At 50.4% G+C, this 15452-nt stretch overlaps 1 protein-coding gene across 1 annotated transcript in view; it reads right to left on the reverse strand.

Moving 5' to 3' along the window:
• Ksr2 (kinase suppressor of ras 2) overlaps positions 1-15452 on the reverse strand; it is a 248108-nt gene that overhangs the window by 127347 nt on the left and 105309 nt on the right. Inside the window, exon 5 of the mRNA XM_036171660.1 lies at positions 6935-7119. Within this exon, the coding sequence (XP_036027553.1) occupies positions 6935-7119 (185 nt within the window). The remainder of the gene's footprint in view (positions 1-6934; positions 7120-15452) is intronic.

Below are 15452 nucleotides of genomic sequence, written 5' to 3' on the forward strand. Positions count from 1 at the left end.
TCTGACATGGACTGAGACCTCTGAAATCATGAGTTGACATCAAACCTTCTCCTCCTTTGAAATCCACTTCTGAGGGTGTATTGTCATAGCAATGGACCCCGGACTCTCACAGCCTACAAACGTGAAAAGGTTCGCTCTCTGGCCCATCCCAGGAGAAAGCTTACAACTTCTGATGTCAAAAAATGAGCTCGTCAAAACTAAAAGACAGGTCATCTCAGAAAGGGAGGATCAGAGGTCACTTCTACATCTCTCAACTCAGTAGTTGGGCAAAATGGGGCCAGCAGAGGAGGATCGGAGTTGTTGGAAGAGAGGGAATGATTTTGATTAAAACCGTGAACCCCAATCCCAAACTACTATCTCATGAAATGCAGGGCCCAGGAGCAGCTCAGTTAGGAAAGTGCTCATCTTGCAAACATGAGGACCTGAGTTCAGATCCCAAGAACCTATAGAAAAGGAGAAAGCTGGGCATGGCAGTGCATACCTATAATCCCAGTGATGAGGAAGCAGGGGACAAAAACAAGAGCATCCTGGGGAGCGTGCCCTCCAGCTAGCCTGGTCTATGTGGTAAGGATCCAGGGAAAGGAGAGAGCCTGCCTCAAAACCAATGGGAGGTACCTGAGGATCAACACTCCTGAGGATCAATACTCCAGGCTGTCTTCACCACTCCATACCCATATGCCGTATACATGTAGACCCATACCTATGCAAATATATACACATGCAGGGTACCCTGAACAACACAGAGAGACAGACAGACAGAGAGACAGAAACAGACAGATGCGGGGAGGGGCTCAAAGTACAGAAAGCCCACAAAACTCGGAGCTTGAAGGCACCTTAGGCTCCAGCCTTAACTCTGCTGTGTCGTGTACCACACAGCCACGGGCCTCCTCTCCCGGAGTCTGTTCATCACTCTGAGAACTGGGCAGTGCAAGCATGGAGAAAACACATGAATGCCTGATGTACTCCACAGGGTCCTGGGTCTGCAAAACTTGTTCTGATAACCTGAGTCATGTCTGAGAACCCTTCACCTAGGGAGTTACTGGGACCAAGGCAGACCCTAGGCCCCAATAACGGGTGCAGGGATTGCCCACTCTGACAGCCTACACTTGAACCAGAATCAGGTCAGATTTATCCAATAGACATAAATGACACCCTTGGCTCCTAGCACCAACCACTTACCAACCAATTTTGGTTGCTACGGTTCCTGGTGGGAGCAATCATAACAAAAGGTCTGAGGATGTCAGTTTCATGCTGAGCCCAAACTGTGTGCGGAGGCAAGGATTGCAAAGTTTTTGGGCAGACAAGGTAATAGGAAAGGAGTTAATAAGAACCAGGAAGTAGACTTGCAAGTGACATGTACACACACACACACACACACACACACACACACACACACACACACACACAGCCCAGCAGCAGTCCTGTGAACACAGCAAAATGTTTCACTGGCTAAGCAGAGGCACGGCCTCCTGAGTTTCTCTTGCCTCATTGCTAAACATTTTGAGTGATGGTAGACATAGATGTTGGTCAACCTTCTTAGAGGGCAGATGGGCATGAAGAATGCCATGCTCCAGCCTCAGCCTGTAGCCACGGGCCAGTCCTTTCTACTGTCTGCCCATAGTTCCCTCGTCTGAGAACTGGACTTGGTGATTTCTGAACTCTGACATGGATGATACTTGAACACAGGTTCAAAAACAAACAAACAAAGAGAGCCCCAGGTCAACCACAGCTTGCAGACCCGCATCTGTGATGTGCCAGCTCACACTGGGTTGAAATAACTTTATCATCAGAGGCTGCGATACTTGTTTATTTGTTTGAAAGGATGGGGATGGAGGGTTGAGCACAGGTACCCAGGCCATGGTCCACATGTGGTCAGGGGACAACTTTGGAGAGTCAACTCTCTTTCCACCTTTTGGGAACAGAGTCTCTTGGTTCTGCCACAGTGTACTCCAAGCCAGCTGGTCCATGAGCTTCCAGGCAATTCTCATGACTCAGCTTCCTTCCCATCTTAAGAGAGGAATGCTGGGATTGAAGATGGGGCACCATCACATCCAGCTTTCTGTGTGGGTTCCAGGGATGGAACTTGGGTCATCAGGCTTATGTGGCAAATATTTTTTACCCACTGAGCCATCTTGCTGGTCCTGGCTGGGATTTTGTTTTAATTTTTTTCTATTACATTTTACTTATTTATTTGAGAGGAGAGATGTCCAGGGGGTTGGATGTGCATGTACCATACTGCCCTGCTGGAAGTTAGATAACAACCTGTAGTAGACAGTTCTCTCACATGTTTTGAGTTCTAGAGATTGAGCCTGGGTCATCAGACTAGCATGGTACCTACGGAAATGTCTAGATATCTACAATGCCATACACAGTGCACAATACTGCTTCTTCAGGCTTCCTTCCACCCTGCAGACAGCTGATGCACAAAGAACCATCACCCAGATCCCACTGAGGGACATTCTGAAGAGCCACTGTGCCTCTCTGCAGAGACCCCAGGGTCATAAACAGCAAAGAAGGGTGAGAGATTTCTAGGTCAACTCAATAATTCCATGCACTAGGTCACCCTGGATTGGACCCCACACCAGCAGGAAACATAATAATGAAGACCACCATAGGGGCAACAGCTGAGGATGGCGTACAGCTGGGTGAAAACATTGGTCCAGGGTCAAAGTATGTGAGGAAGCAAGACAACGTGCTGCCTAGACTCCAACGGTCTGTGAAATAAAGTGGGTGGGGGTGGGGAGCCCAGTACAAGAAAATGATAAAGATGGAGGGATCTGATTGGGCTCCGAAGTTCTCAACATTACCCCAGCCACTTTGTCCCAAGGAATAAAAATCTGTGGGTACCAAAACTGCCAGATGCTCAGGTAGCATGATGCTTGCCCAGAGTCCCTGAACACCTTCCTGTGTAGATGTTCCATTAGCTCGGGCTACTTATAACAGCGTCTGAGTGTATAAAGAGGTGTCCCACTGTACTGTTTAGTAAATAAATGACAAGCAAGGAGTCTGTGACCATTCAGCGTAGATGAGTTGACGACTTTAAATACCTTTTAGCCTCGGCTGAATATGCAGACTCAACCCACGGATACTGATACATAGGGAGGGCAGTGTTTCAAAATGTAAAGATAAAATAGTTCTAGAGCCAAGGAATTCTGGCTTGCTGAACCTGCTGGGTGGGGACAGGGTTTGTGAAATCTCTGATTGGGAGACCCCTTCCCTGGCTTCCTCCTCATTAATGGGTGTTGGGCTGGGGACAACAGAAAGAATTTGCATTTGTTTGTTTGCTGTGGAGAGAGGCTGACAGTAGCCCACACACTGGCCTCAAACTCTGCCTCAGCCTGGAGCGACAGGTGTGTGCCACCGCACCCAGCAAACATTTACATCTCTATCACCGTATGTTTACGGTTTTATGGCTCTTGCTGGTGGGAGGTCTGAGACACACTTTGAAACCAGAACCCCTGGCATCACTGAGGTTAAACTGAGCACCAAGAGAATGTTACAGACAGAGGCAGAGGCAGGATGGAGCAAGCAGCAACTGCAGGAACCAGGGTTTTACGTGAGGGACACCTGTATATCATTTTATCTCCAAGTGGATAGCTTTTCATGCCTACAAAGCAGACATTCCAGGGCCTTGTGGAATGTAGCAGATAGTGCGCACAACAGAAACCTTCCTGAGCCTGGAATCCTAACTGAGGGTTAGATACCAAACGACCCCTGGGTCTGATGGGTTGGCGCCACCAGGACAGGACCCAGGCACCGGCACCAGCACCTGGTGAGCATAATAACCCTTTGGGTCAGCCCTATGGGATACACACTTCCTACTGGAGTTGCCACCCACAAGCCAGTTTTCTCCACTGTCCTCTGATCGGTCCTGATCGTGAGATGGGCACACAAGCTGCCAACCTCCTTGGAGATGCGCACCTCTCCTCCCCCTCTTCCAGGGGTAATGAGCCTTGGCTTCAAGCCTCATTAAACCCCATTATATAATCAGCCCCATCCTGGGTATCTTTATAACCCCAGCAGTTGCCTTGGTTGGGAACACGGCCGTTCAGCTCCATCACCCATTACTGCCGCCTGCTGCCACCGCCCCCCACCACACCGGGATCTGACTCAGCCTCCAGGTACGCACAAGGTCAGGTTCTTGGCTGGTGGTCAACTCTTCCCCTTGTTTCTAGGACGAGGGACAGGAATTGCTTATAGAAGTGATACCCACAGGGGCTGGAGGGACAGACCCAGACAGGGTATAGCCTCTTCCAAGATATCAGCTGAAAGAGAATATGTCTGTCCTTAGCCTTGGGATCTGATTCCCAGCCACTACCATGATGACATGATAGGGAGGTCACAGAAATTAAAGACACTTGTTTGGCTGCTGCCCCGAGGGCTGGAGGGCCACAGGCAGCTAACACCGAAACTTGGGAGGACTAGGTCCCTCCTCAGCTTCAACGGAAGACGCTCAGGATGAATGAGTTGCAGAAGCTGCCAGGAGCTAGCTTTCAGCCACTCTCTGCAGCTGCCTGCCCCCCTCAGGAATGGCCACCACCTGGATGCAATGAAGCAATGAACGTGAACAGCAGAGCCCAGGGGTGGAGGGGAGCATCACACGTGCCAATGCAGCATGCTAACAGAGAGGCGTCTTCCACAACCCAGACAGAAAGCAGAAGGCCACCAAGAAGCACGGGGATCAATGAAGGTGGTCTTGCAGAATAAACGATTCGCTCCTTTGTGAACGGTTCACTCCTTCCCTGCTTTCCTGACCTTGTGACCAGGTCCTTAACATCAACCTCTGTCTCTTCAGCTCTAAAGAGGGGATGATAAAAGGTTCAACAATGTAGAGGGTGGTGACACAGAAATGAGAAGAGGGAGAGGACTCTGGACAAGGCCTGTGACCCTGTCAACACACAGTGAGCGCCGATGGGCATTGGTACCCACAGCTGTTGGTATTCTCGTCTCCGTCACTGTTTCACACACCAATAGTTCTCCAAACTCCCCCTTACTGAGTCACGGTGCTCTAAGCACCGCCCCCATCCTCTCCTCCCTACATCCCTGTGGAGTGGAACACACTCATTCTGATAGATTCTTTAATTAGACATGGTCTCATCTACAGCAGCTGGCATCAGAGACCATCCGACACAGAGCCACAGGTTCATGGCTTGCCAGGCTAACGATGGAGGGGTGGAGGACGCCCAGCCAGACACGCCTAAGCACCCCAGGAAGGACATGGGCTGTCCCTGACATGTGATGGTTCACAGGTCTCGTCAAATGACGGCAGGTAAGCGTGTCCACACAGAGAGGGAATGCTACGCAGCAGACCATATAAGCGAACTCACACTTGCATAAAACAAGCTTTGAGCTCAATGACTTTGCCCAACTTCTGGCTCATGGATGTGTTCTAGTACATTAAGACATACTGAGTATAGCATCTTCGGGGATGCCTGGATGAGATCCTCTAGGACAGGCCTGGGTGCAGCTCCAGCCAGCCGCTAGGCTGTGGTATTTGGTCAGTACATCTGCTGTATCTCTGCTCTTTGACCCATGTATGCTCACTCATGGTGGACTTATTGGGTCCACCCCCACGGTAAGCCGAGGTTTGGAAGAAGGACATCTTACATCTTGGTATATCTGAGCTGACCCGTGAACACAGTCGGTTGGCGAACCTTGAAGTGACTTGATTACTCCGCCAGCTGGGTCTCTCACTCCCTCCTTTGTCCTTCCAGCTACCCTGACATCCATTTAGAGAAGGCAGCCTCATTCTGGGTGGATCTTGGAGAGATCTGGCACAGGCTAAGACAGGAAGGATTAAGTTCAAAGGTATCAGAGGCTGCAGAGCAGTTTGAAGACAGTGGCCAGCAATTTAGTGAGTCACTGTTGCGGCAGTAGAACTAACCTGGATGAGAGCCTGGGTTCCATCCTGGGAGCGGAGGCCGGGGCGGGGGGGGGGGGGGGGGATAAGGAAGGGAGAGAGGAAAGGAAGAACCAGATTCAAATCCCGGCCCAACTACTAGGTAGCTGTGTGACTTTGAGGGAGATCTCTGGTGTCCCTGAGCCTCAGTTTCCCCATTGGAAATAATCTATGTCTGAAATGGACATTGCAAGACCCGAATGACGTACCGAAGCAATTAGCCTGGTGGCCACCAGATCCACGGAACAGCATGTGTAGCCTGTGGCAGCCCTAGGGCACAGGACCAGTGCTTCTGGAAGCCAGCATCCCCCTGCTGCCAAACATCCCATCAGTCAATACGCTATCTTGCTGGAGAAGCAGTTAGGCTCGCTTCAGTAGGGTCCCCTCTGCCCACATCTGCACCTTCTAGCAGATAGTGCCTCTGAGTAAGATCAGAACTTTCTGGAAACTCATCCCTCTGCCACCAGGGACTTCCATCTGTACTTGTCCTAAGTACCATAACTCTGGCAGCAATTTGTAAATGTGGACTGTATATCCCAGGCCACACTTAACCTGGTTTGAACCCCAATACATCATCGAGATGCCAAAGTTATACAAGTTGACCCCAGTCAATGAAATGTGCATGATGTCATTCACAGACCCTGCATGGATGGAGAAACCCTAAGACAAGCTAAAAGGCGGTGGGGAGCAGAGAGAGAAAATATGGGTGCTCCCTCTAATGTCCCCCTGATTTTGCTTTCAGCCTTCCTTCCAACCTGTGAGCCAAAGAGCCAAAGAGCCAAAGATACTGAGGATGCATGACAGACATTCACCTCCAAGGGCCAGTCACGCCCCCTTCAAAACCATCTAAGGACCCAGGAGCTCGCCGCACATGTGCGAGAGAGGGGGCAGGCGACGGAGGCACCCTGACCTGTGAAATTCAGAAGCCAGGGAGGACAGCACATGGAACCTGAACCTGGTAGGGAAGGTGGCTGGCTGTGCAGTGAGGATCTGGTGAGCCCAGCCAGTGCAGCCCAGGGGCTAGCAGGGACTTACTTGCAGAGAAATTAGCCTCAGTGTGGACGGGTGGGGTGGAGGGCAGAAAGGGCGCGTGGCCCACGAAGAAGGACCGCAGGGAACGCTCGGACAGGAGTGGGGAGCGCTGCTGGGCAGGGATGTTCTCGCAGCTGCCCACGCCGCTGTGGATCTTGAGGTTCAGGGGTTTGCTCTTCTTCTTGGCTCTGAAAGGGAAGCAGAACAAGGAGACAGGGAGATGAGTCTGTCTGTACCGTCTACACCATCTATGTAAACGCTGCCCACCTGGCAACAGCTGGGCACCCAGGAAACACAAGCACAACCTATACTAGCAGAGACCAAGCCTGCTGGAATGTAACTGGGCGTCTCTCCGTCTTCTAGAACGCTCCTGCCAGCGAGGAATCTACCCAACACATGATCACCTGACATTGACTTGAGACTAACATAAACTGTCTTTCAAATATTTTATAGACACCATCGGGCAGGCTGGTTTTTTGTCAACTTGACAGCAGCTACACTCACTTGGAAAGAGAGAGCCTCAACTGAGGAAATAGCCCCCACAAAATTAGCCTGTGGGCAAGGCTGTGGTGCATTGGCTTGACTGATGGGGGCGGGCCCAACCTCCATGTAGGTGGCTCCAACCCTGGGCAGATCGTTGTGGATTCTACAAGAAAGCAGGCTGAGCAAGCCAGTCAGCAGCACCCTTCCATGACCTCTGCATCTGCTCTTGCCTCCAGGATTCTGCCCTGACTTTCCTCCTACAGAAGCTTATTTTCCTACACATGGAAGTGTAAGCTGAACAAACCTTCTCCTTCCCAAGTTGCTTTTGGTGCTGGTGTTTCATCACAGCAACAGTTACCCTAAGACAACTACAAAATGTATACTCTTTTAATGTAAAAAAAAATAAATAAATAGCTTCCCTTGGCTAGTGTGGTGATGAACTCCTGTAATCCAAGCACTCAGGAGGCTGAGGCAGGAGGATGCTGGCTTTGAGGCCAGCTTGAGCTACAGAGCAACACTCTGTCCTGAGTAAGCAAGAGGAAGGAAAAGAAAAAAAAAAAAAAAACAGGTCTCAGGTTGATTTTTTTATTTTTTTATTTTTTTTCTGGACCTACTCCTTGTAAGCAGATCCCTGGGAGGTAAAGCTAGTCAATTTCCAGTACGAGTCTTCACACTGGGACGGAGATGAGGAGGAAGCGCTAAAGAGCAGGGGCTCCAGCCAGGTGCTGATTGAGCGCGGATGGGAGTTAGGCCAGGGTGTCTCTCGAGGCATAAACACAAAACTGAGTGCCTAAAACCTTGCACTTGACCAAACAGGAGGCTTGAGAGTATTAACAGCATCGGTGGAGGTGGCAGCCGTCACCGCTACTCTGAATTAAGCGCAGGCTGCATCCCAGAGACAGAATCAAGGACGTCGGGGCATTATCTCATTAAAGCATTAAAGTCATCCTAGGAAGGACATCCTCTTTCCCCCGAGGAGGACACTGGAGTGAATGAGACCAAAGAACCTAGCAGATCAGCCCCAGAGGCCTCATCTCAACTGTGTCCAACTTTCCAAACGTCTCGCCGGATCTTGGGGTGTCACCACCCTGAGGTCAGTCACCCCAAGGGACTGCCCTTTGCGTTATCTTGCTGCTTACCCTGCTTGACGAACTCCTACACATACTCCATGGTCCAGTTCGAAAGTGATCATATCTGCAACATCTTCTAGCTCTCTGAGACAACCTCACTCTCTCCACCCTAGTCCCCCCATTATTCTCTGAGGAACCCCCAGATCCCGACCATGGCTCCCGATAGCCATCCTCCATATCTACTCTAGTCCAGTCTCCTCCTCACCTTTGACCCTCCTGTCTCCGCGGCCCAGAGCTCCCTCCTCTGCACCGCTTTGATCTCTGTCTCCATAACTCAGTTCTGCCACGTCTCCTTCTGGAACCTTTCAGGTAACCCCAGTTCCTCCCAGCAGGAGTACGTGTTCTTCCTCTGGGAAGCCTTCTCAGATAACCCTCTTCCCCCCTGGCCTGGGCAAGCAGTTTCTTGTTTGTTGGTTTGTTTCATATCCCATTTCCATTCATATTTTCCCATTCCCCCCCCCCCATATTTGTAATCTCCCTGGCAGAACACAAATCTTGAGGGCGGTGACTCTGGATTTCTTCTTGTTCCATCCTTGGCAACTGGCTTGGCACCAGGCACACAGTAGGTGCTGTGTAAGTGAGCTGCCTGGCACATAGTAGGTGCTGCTTAAGTGGGCGTTCTGAATGAAGGCTATGGCCCCTGGGCGGGGTGGGGAGGGGGCAATATCACACTATAGTCTAATTCTCTGCCTTCCCATCCTAACTGCTGGCTCCCCGAGGACAAGAACCGGGCAGATGGCGCGGCTGCATCTCTCAGCCCCCAGCTTGGCACCCGTGGCACAAAACACACCTCACAGGCTGGTTTAGAACTGTCTCCCTTCTCCAAGGAGCTGGTCTAACAGAGCTAGGTGTAAGACTACATCTCTCAACGCCTTCCCACCCACCTCCCTCCCCAAACTCCCATCTGCCCAGGACGGAGCCGAGCGCCCTCTGGTGGCTGCTGCAGAACCTGCTTTCAAACTGCCAGTCCTGGAGGTCTTGAGGCCTCCTTTGGGTACCACTTTAAAAAAAAAAAGGGGGGGGGCATGCTCTGTAGGAGGCCACACGTGTCTGCCTGTCCAGTCACCCCCTCAGTAGCCCTGTGGCAACAGCCAGTCCTACTTATTATCCCTCAGGGGCCTGCTGCAAGGCTCAGATAGGTGTTCCCCATTACAGCAGCTCAGGTCTAGTAACTTGTTCCTTCCCTGGGGCTGGAAAAAATGAGGAAGCTAGAGCCAGTGAGTCTCTTTTGCCCCAAACTGGCCAGCAGTGGGGATTTAAAGAGGTGTATAAACCAAGGCTGTTGGGGACAGAGAGATGGGACTTGAGTCATTAGGGATGATATAGACTCTGTGCTTCAATTTCCCACCTGGACAATGGAAAGAACACTGGTCCCCTTCCCAGAAGGCCATGCAAGACCATGAGGATCTAGGAGGTAGCATGCTTGGCCCAGGCAAACCTGTGTGCTGTTTCCTGTTGTGAGTACGGCTGTACTCTGGTTACGTCTGGTGGCCACACAGCCTTGCAGAAAGCCAAGAAAGAAACTGAGAACTGAAGCCAGGCTGGGCTTTACCTGAAACACCCAGAACACCCACCAGCAGCCTTGGCAAGGGAAGGGGACATGAGCAAACCCGTGATCGCCCCCCACAGACACCTAGCAGATCCTGAGGCACTGACAATGAGGCTGTGCAAATCAGAGCAAGACTGGAGGGTCCCACATTCAAACCAGCAGCTCAGAGATGTCAGGAGTGATGTGGTTACCAATCCGAAGTCACGAGAGCAGAGAGGGCTGTGCAAATAACCGTGAGACAGGTGGAAGAAAGTCAGGGGGAAGGGAGAAGGAAGGGAGCTGTAATGAAGGAAGAACGAGGGGAAGGATGGAAGGGGAAAGATGGGGAATAAAAAAAGAAAGAAGGGAAGATGGGAAAAGAAGGAAGATGGGGAGAAAAAGAGATGAGATGAAAGAATAAGAAAGAGGGAAAGGGAAGGAGGGGATGGGTGGGCAGATGAGTAAGTGGATGGATGGATGGATGGATGGATGGATAGATAGATGGGTGGACAGGTGGATAGATGGATGGGTAGATGGGTGCATGGATGGATGGATGGACAGGTGGATGGATGGATGGATGGATGGATGGGTGGGTGGGTGGATGGGTGGATGGATGGATGGATGGATGGACGGACAGACGGGTGGGTGGGTGGATGGATGGATGGATGGATGAATAGATGGATGGATGGATGGATGGATGAGTTTGCATTTCTACATGAAAGTTATTGCTTAGAAAATATGGTTTTTAGACAATAATTTTAAAAGATAAAAATGAGTTATGAGTGAGAAAGGGGCTTGAAAAAGACATTTTCCCTCAGCAAGACATACAAAGACTCAACAAGCATGCACGGAGAAACAGGAGACATGAATCAAAACAACAACAAGCTATACCCCACTCTTCCTGGATGGCCGTGCTCAAACACAAGGTGCTCAAATACCACATGCTGAAGAGGACATGGAGATCGGGAAGCCACCAGCTGGAGCATGGCCGCTACAAAAAGCACTTCAGTCACACCTCAACCATGTAAAACCAGAGTTTTAGACAACCCAACAGTCCTATTACCTAGATATGTACCCAAAAGAATGGGAAACAAATCTTCAACAGAAAGTGTCCACAGACATTGACACTTGACACATGAACACTGACAACCACCAAAGGGCAGGAAAAGAACCAAATGAGCATCACAGGGCGAAAGAAGACAGATGTGATCTGCCTGGATAATCAAATGCAATGCAATCCTATGATGTTCCGACTCATAGCAAAGCTGTCACGCCTCAGGAAGAAAGCTAGTCACAAAAGACCATGTATTCCAGCTTATATAAAACAACCAGGATGGGGTAAGTCCACCGAGATGGACAGCAGGCTGGCGGTTGCCAGGACTGGAGGATGGGAGGGGCGTGGGGCCCAAGTGCACGTGGAGGTGATGTTTTAAGGTTTGCTTTGGGGGTCCCAAAGGGCCCTGGAAGTGGGCAGAGGTGGTAACTGCTGAGCCTCGAGTGTACTAAATGATACTGGAGGGTTAAAATGACCAATGGTGGTATCATAGTCATTTATCAAATTAGAGAAACCATTCTAATGCTGCCTGTACTGTGTACCTATTGAGGAGCTGTATGACCTTTATTACACAGCTTAACCTCTCTGGTCTTTGCTGTTACAAGTAACTTCTACCGGGGTTGTTTTAAGGAGCCAGTGAGCTGGATGGGAATACTCCAGTTGGCTGCTGGTGAATCCAGAGGGGCCTACTGGGGTCCTTCCTTTTTTGCTTTGTCAAGGAGTGCTTTTGCTTCTAGATAGGGGGCAAAGTCTCTCCTGTGGGGAGGCAGGTCAGCACTCCAGTGAAGACAGACATGCGTCCATGAAGAAGACTAAAGACTTCCTTTCACCCTGGACCCCTGACTCACGACACACAAAGGTCTGAGAGCCAGTCACAGGAACAGTCTGGCTGTTTCTGCATGAAGAGGGTAGGAATTGTCCTCAGATGAGACACTGAAGTACATCCCTGTCCCTCAAAGTCTCCTCCCTCTCAGGCTTGGAATGAATTATGCCCACCCCCAAAATCCATATGTTGAAGTCTTTACTCCCCCAGATCTGAGAAGGCAAAAGTATAACGGGGGCCTGGGTCTTGGAGAGATCTAGTTATAGGAGCAAGAATGTAGCTCAGTGGGTAGAGCGCTGGCCTGGTGCTAACACAGCCCTGGGTTCAGTCCCAAATATCCCAGGGCCGAGGAATTAGAGACGCGGATCAGGAGTTCAAGACCATCCTTGGCTACACAGAAAGTTCAGAGCCAACTTGGGAGACACAAAGACCCTGTCAAGAAGGGAAGGAAGAGAGGGAGGGGGCAGGGAGGAGGAAGAAATGAAAGAAAAAAGCCAAGCAGTTAAGATGAGGTCATAGGGATGAAGGATGGGACCCTAACCCAGTAGGGCTGGTGTCCTTCTAAGAGGAACACATGTGCACAGACCCATGGGGTCACAGTGAGTAGGGGGCAACCAGCAAACCAAGGAGAGAGGCTTCATGAGAAACTGACCTGCTGAGCCCTTCATCTTGACACCCCACCCTCCAGAATGAGGAAGCGCCCCTGTTATTCAGTCGCTAGGTTTATGGCTCATCTCAAGGGCGTCCTTTGGACCTGCCATCTTCATGGGCTGATCACTGGGTGCCCCACAGTGTGCTGGCCCTGCCTTAAGTCCTTCCTCAAATCCCTCTTCTAACTGGACACTGCATTTGCTCTTGAGTTCTTTACTGAGAAAATGGGATCATGGCTGTGTGTGTGTGTGTGTGTGTGTGTGTGTGTGTGTGTGTGTGTGTGTCCCCTGCAGGACACATGTGCAGGACAAAGAACAGCTTGCAGGAATCAGTTCTGTCCCCTGTAGGTCCCGGAGATCAAGATCAGATGATCTGACTTGGTAGTGAGCATCTTTGCCTGAGGAGCCGTCTCACTGGCCTCCAGCTCTGCCTCACCCACTGATGTCCAAGGTCTAGAGGCATGCCTGGCCAGTAGAGCCTTCTAAATTCCAGTTCTCTTCCTCTTCTGCCCACCCCCAGCCTTTCTCTCTCACTTCTCTCTCCCTACCCCTTCCTTCCCCTTCTCCCTCCTCTCCTTTCTCTTGTGAGATTTTTATATTCCTGAAGTAGCAAAATTAACTGGGCCTCGCCAAAGACTGAAAGCATCTTCTGTGCCTCAGAGTGGAGTGGTCCATCACATTACTGCCATTCCCTCAGCTGGAGAGAGTCAGGATGGAGGGGACACCAACATCTGCTAGGGAATGGAAGGACCAAGGTATGGTCCTCTGTGTCACTGTGTCTTTAAACGATGTATATGCGTTCCAAAGTGTCCTGCAAACACATCTGGGGAAGTAAGAGCCGACAGCATGGCTGCACCTGGGAAGTAGACAGACACTGCACTCCATGGAACCCTGGACATCAAGGAGGACTGAGTCTTGGGAAGGTCTGGGGTCAGGAGGAAGGCGAGGGGTGCTGTCAGGAGGGCATGGAAAGGAAGCAAGGCCAGGGCAGGGAACTCAGAACATGGGCTGGGGGCAGCGGGCCAGACCTCTGCAGATCCTGTCTTCCACTGTCAGAAGAAGAGTTGAATCCCATTTCAACAGCCCCAGGAAGCTGGAAGGGAACGATATCAACTGTGTTTTGAAATGATCTCTCCACTTAAAGTGCAGGATGGAGTCTGATGGGGCAAGTATAGAATGGGGCTGGGAGAGATGGCCTGATGATCTGAATTTGATCCCTGAGACCCATGGTGGAAGGAAAGAACCAACTTCCAAAGGTTGTTCCTCTGACCGGTATGCATACACTGTGACATGTGCAAACCCCCATACTTACACACACACACACACACACACACACACACACACACACACACATACACCATAATATCTTTAATCTTAATTATTTTCAATTAAAGAGGAACTGGGGTGGGGTGTGGTCCCATTGCAGAGCATTTGTCTAGAATTCCCCAGTGAGGAGCTGAAAGCATGGCTCAGTGGCAGAGCATTTGCGGGGTATGCATGAAACCTTGGGTTCCATCTCCAACACTAGCAAAAAAAAATGTCATTGGAGGAAAGGCTGGCGGGGGGGGAGTCACCCAGGCAAGAGAATAATGGCTTGGGCCAGGGTGGGACCATGGAGATGGAGGGTAGACCGTGGGGACCCAGCTCTCTAGGGCAAGCTGACTGATTAAGGGGAGAGAGGATGTAGGGAGACCCCTGGCTGCTCCCTCAGCTGGTGTGCCATATGAGTGAGTAGGACACATACCCAAGAGCATGGATGCTCCTCAGCTGACAGTGTGGGTCCAACCCAATTGTGCCACTGTCAAGTGAAACTATCATGGGCTGCAAATGCATCAGACCCACCCACCTGACCAAGCCTCAAGGCTCAGCAACCCAGCCCAGTACAGAAATACGACTGTCCCCTCAGAATGTGTGACAGACGGGAAGCACAGCTCACTGCCACTGCCCATCATAGAGAGATCACACTGAATCCTGCCAGCCTGGGGAGAGATGAATATGCAGCTCCCAAGCAGCTCCTACTGAAGGCAAATTGCTTTCACGCCACTGTAAACTAGGAAAATCAGGAGCAGAGCCATCCTGAGGCGGGGACATCTGTATCTACACTTTCTAGAAGGATCCACACGAGGAGGCAGTTGGCAGCCTGGTGGAGGGGTGGGGGCTGGCTGTGGGTTTTAGAGACAGACACCTCGTTACTTTTAGACAGTCTCCACTGTTTCAATTTAGTAACAGGAATACTGTTTTTAAATAATAAGACATAATTTAAGTGGCATCTGCAACTGTTTCTCCATTTTATTCGAAGAAAGAAAAATAAGGCCCCAGGCAGAGGAGTGACACACACAGTGCCATGTAGTCCACTGATATATATGTCTTTTTTTTCAACACGTTCCAAGTTCAAGATCAAACTGGAAGTGGAGTTCTGTTTCCCAATTAGATGCTCTAAGTTCCCTTGTAACTGGAGTCGCAGATTTGGTTGACATACTAAGAAACATGGTTCTTTCTAAATTCCTAGAAAAGAGCTGAGGATGTGGCTCAGTTGGTAGAGAGCTTGCCTAGCACGCATCAAGTCCTTGGTTTGGTCCCCTGTAGCACAGAAACTGGGTGTGGTGGTGCACATTTGTAACCCCTGAACTCGGGAAGTGGAGGCAGGAGGGTCAGAAGTTCAAGGTCATCTTTGGCAACATAATGTCGAAGGCCAGCCTGGGCTACAGGGGATCCTGTCTCAAAAAAAAAAAAAAAATCCTAGAAATTAAAACACATATAATGTGTAGAGTATAAACATACATCCCTGAAAATATGGGCTAGGTCAAAGCCCAGATTTGAGGAAGAGGTAAAATAAACTGCTGTTTCTCCTTG

This window comes from Onychomys torridus, chromosome 22, assembly GCF_903995425.1.
Source record: "Onychomys torridus chromosome 22, mOncTor1.1, whole genome shotgun sequence".
Lineage (NCBI taxonomy): Eukaryota > Metazoa > Chordata > Mammalia > Rodentia > Cricetidae > Onychomys > Onychomys torridus.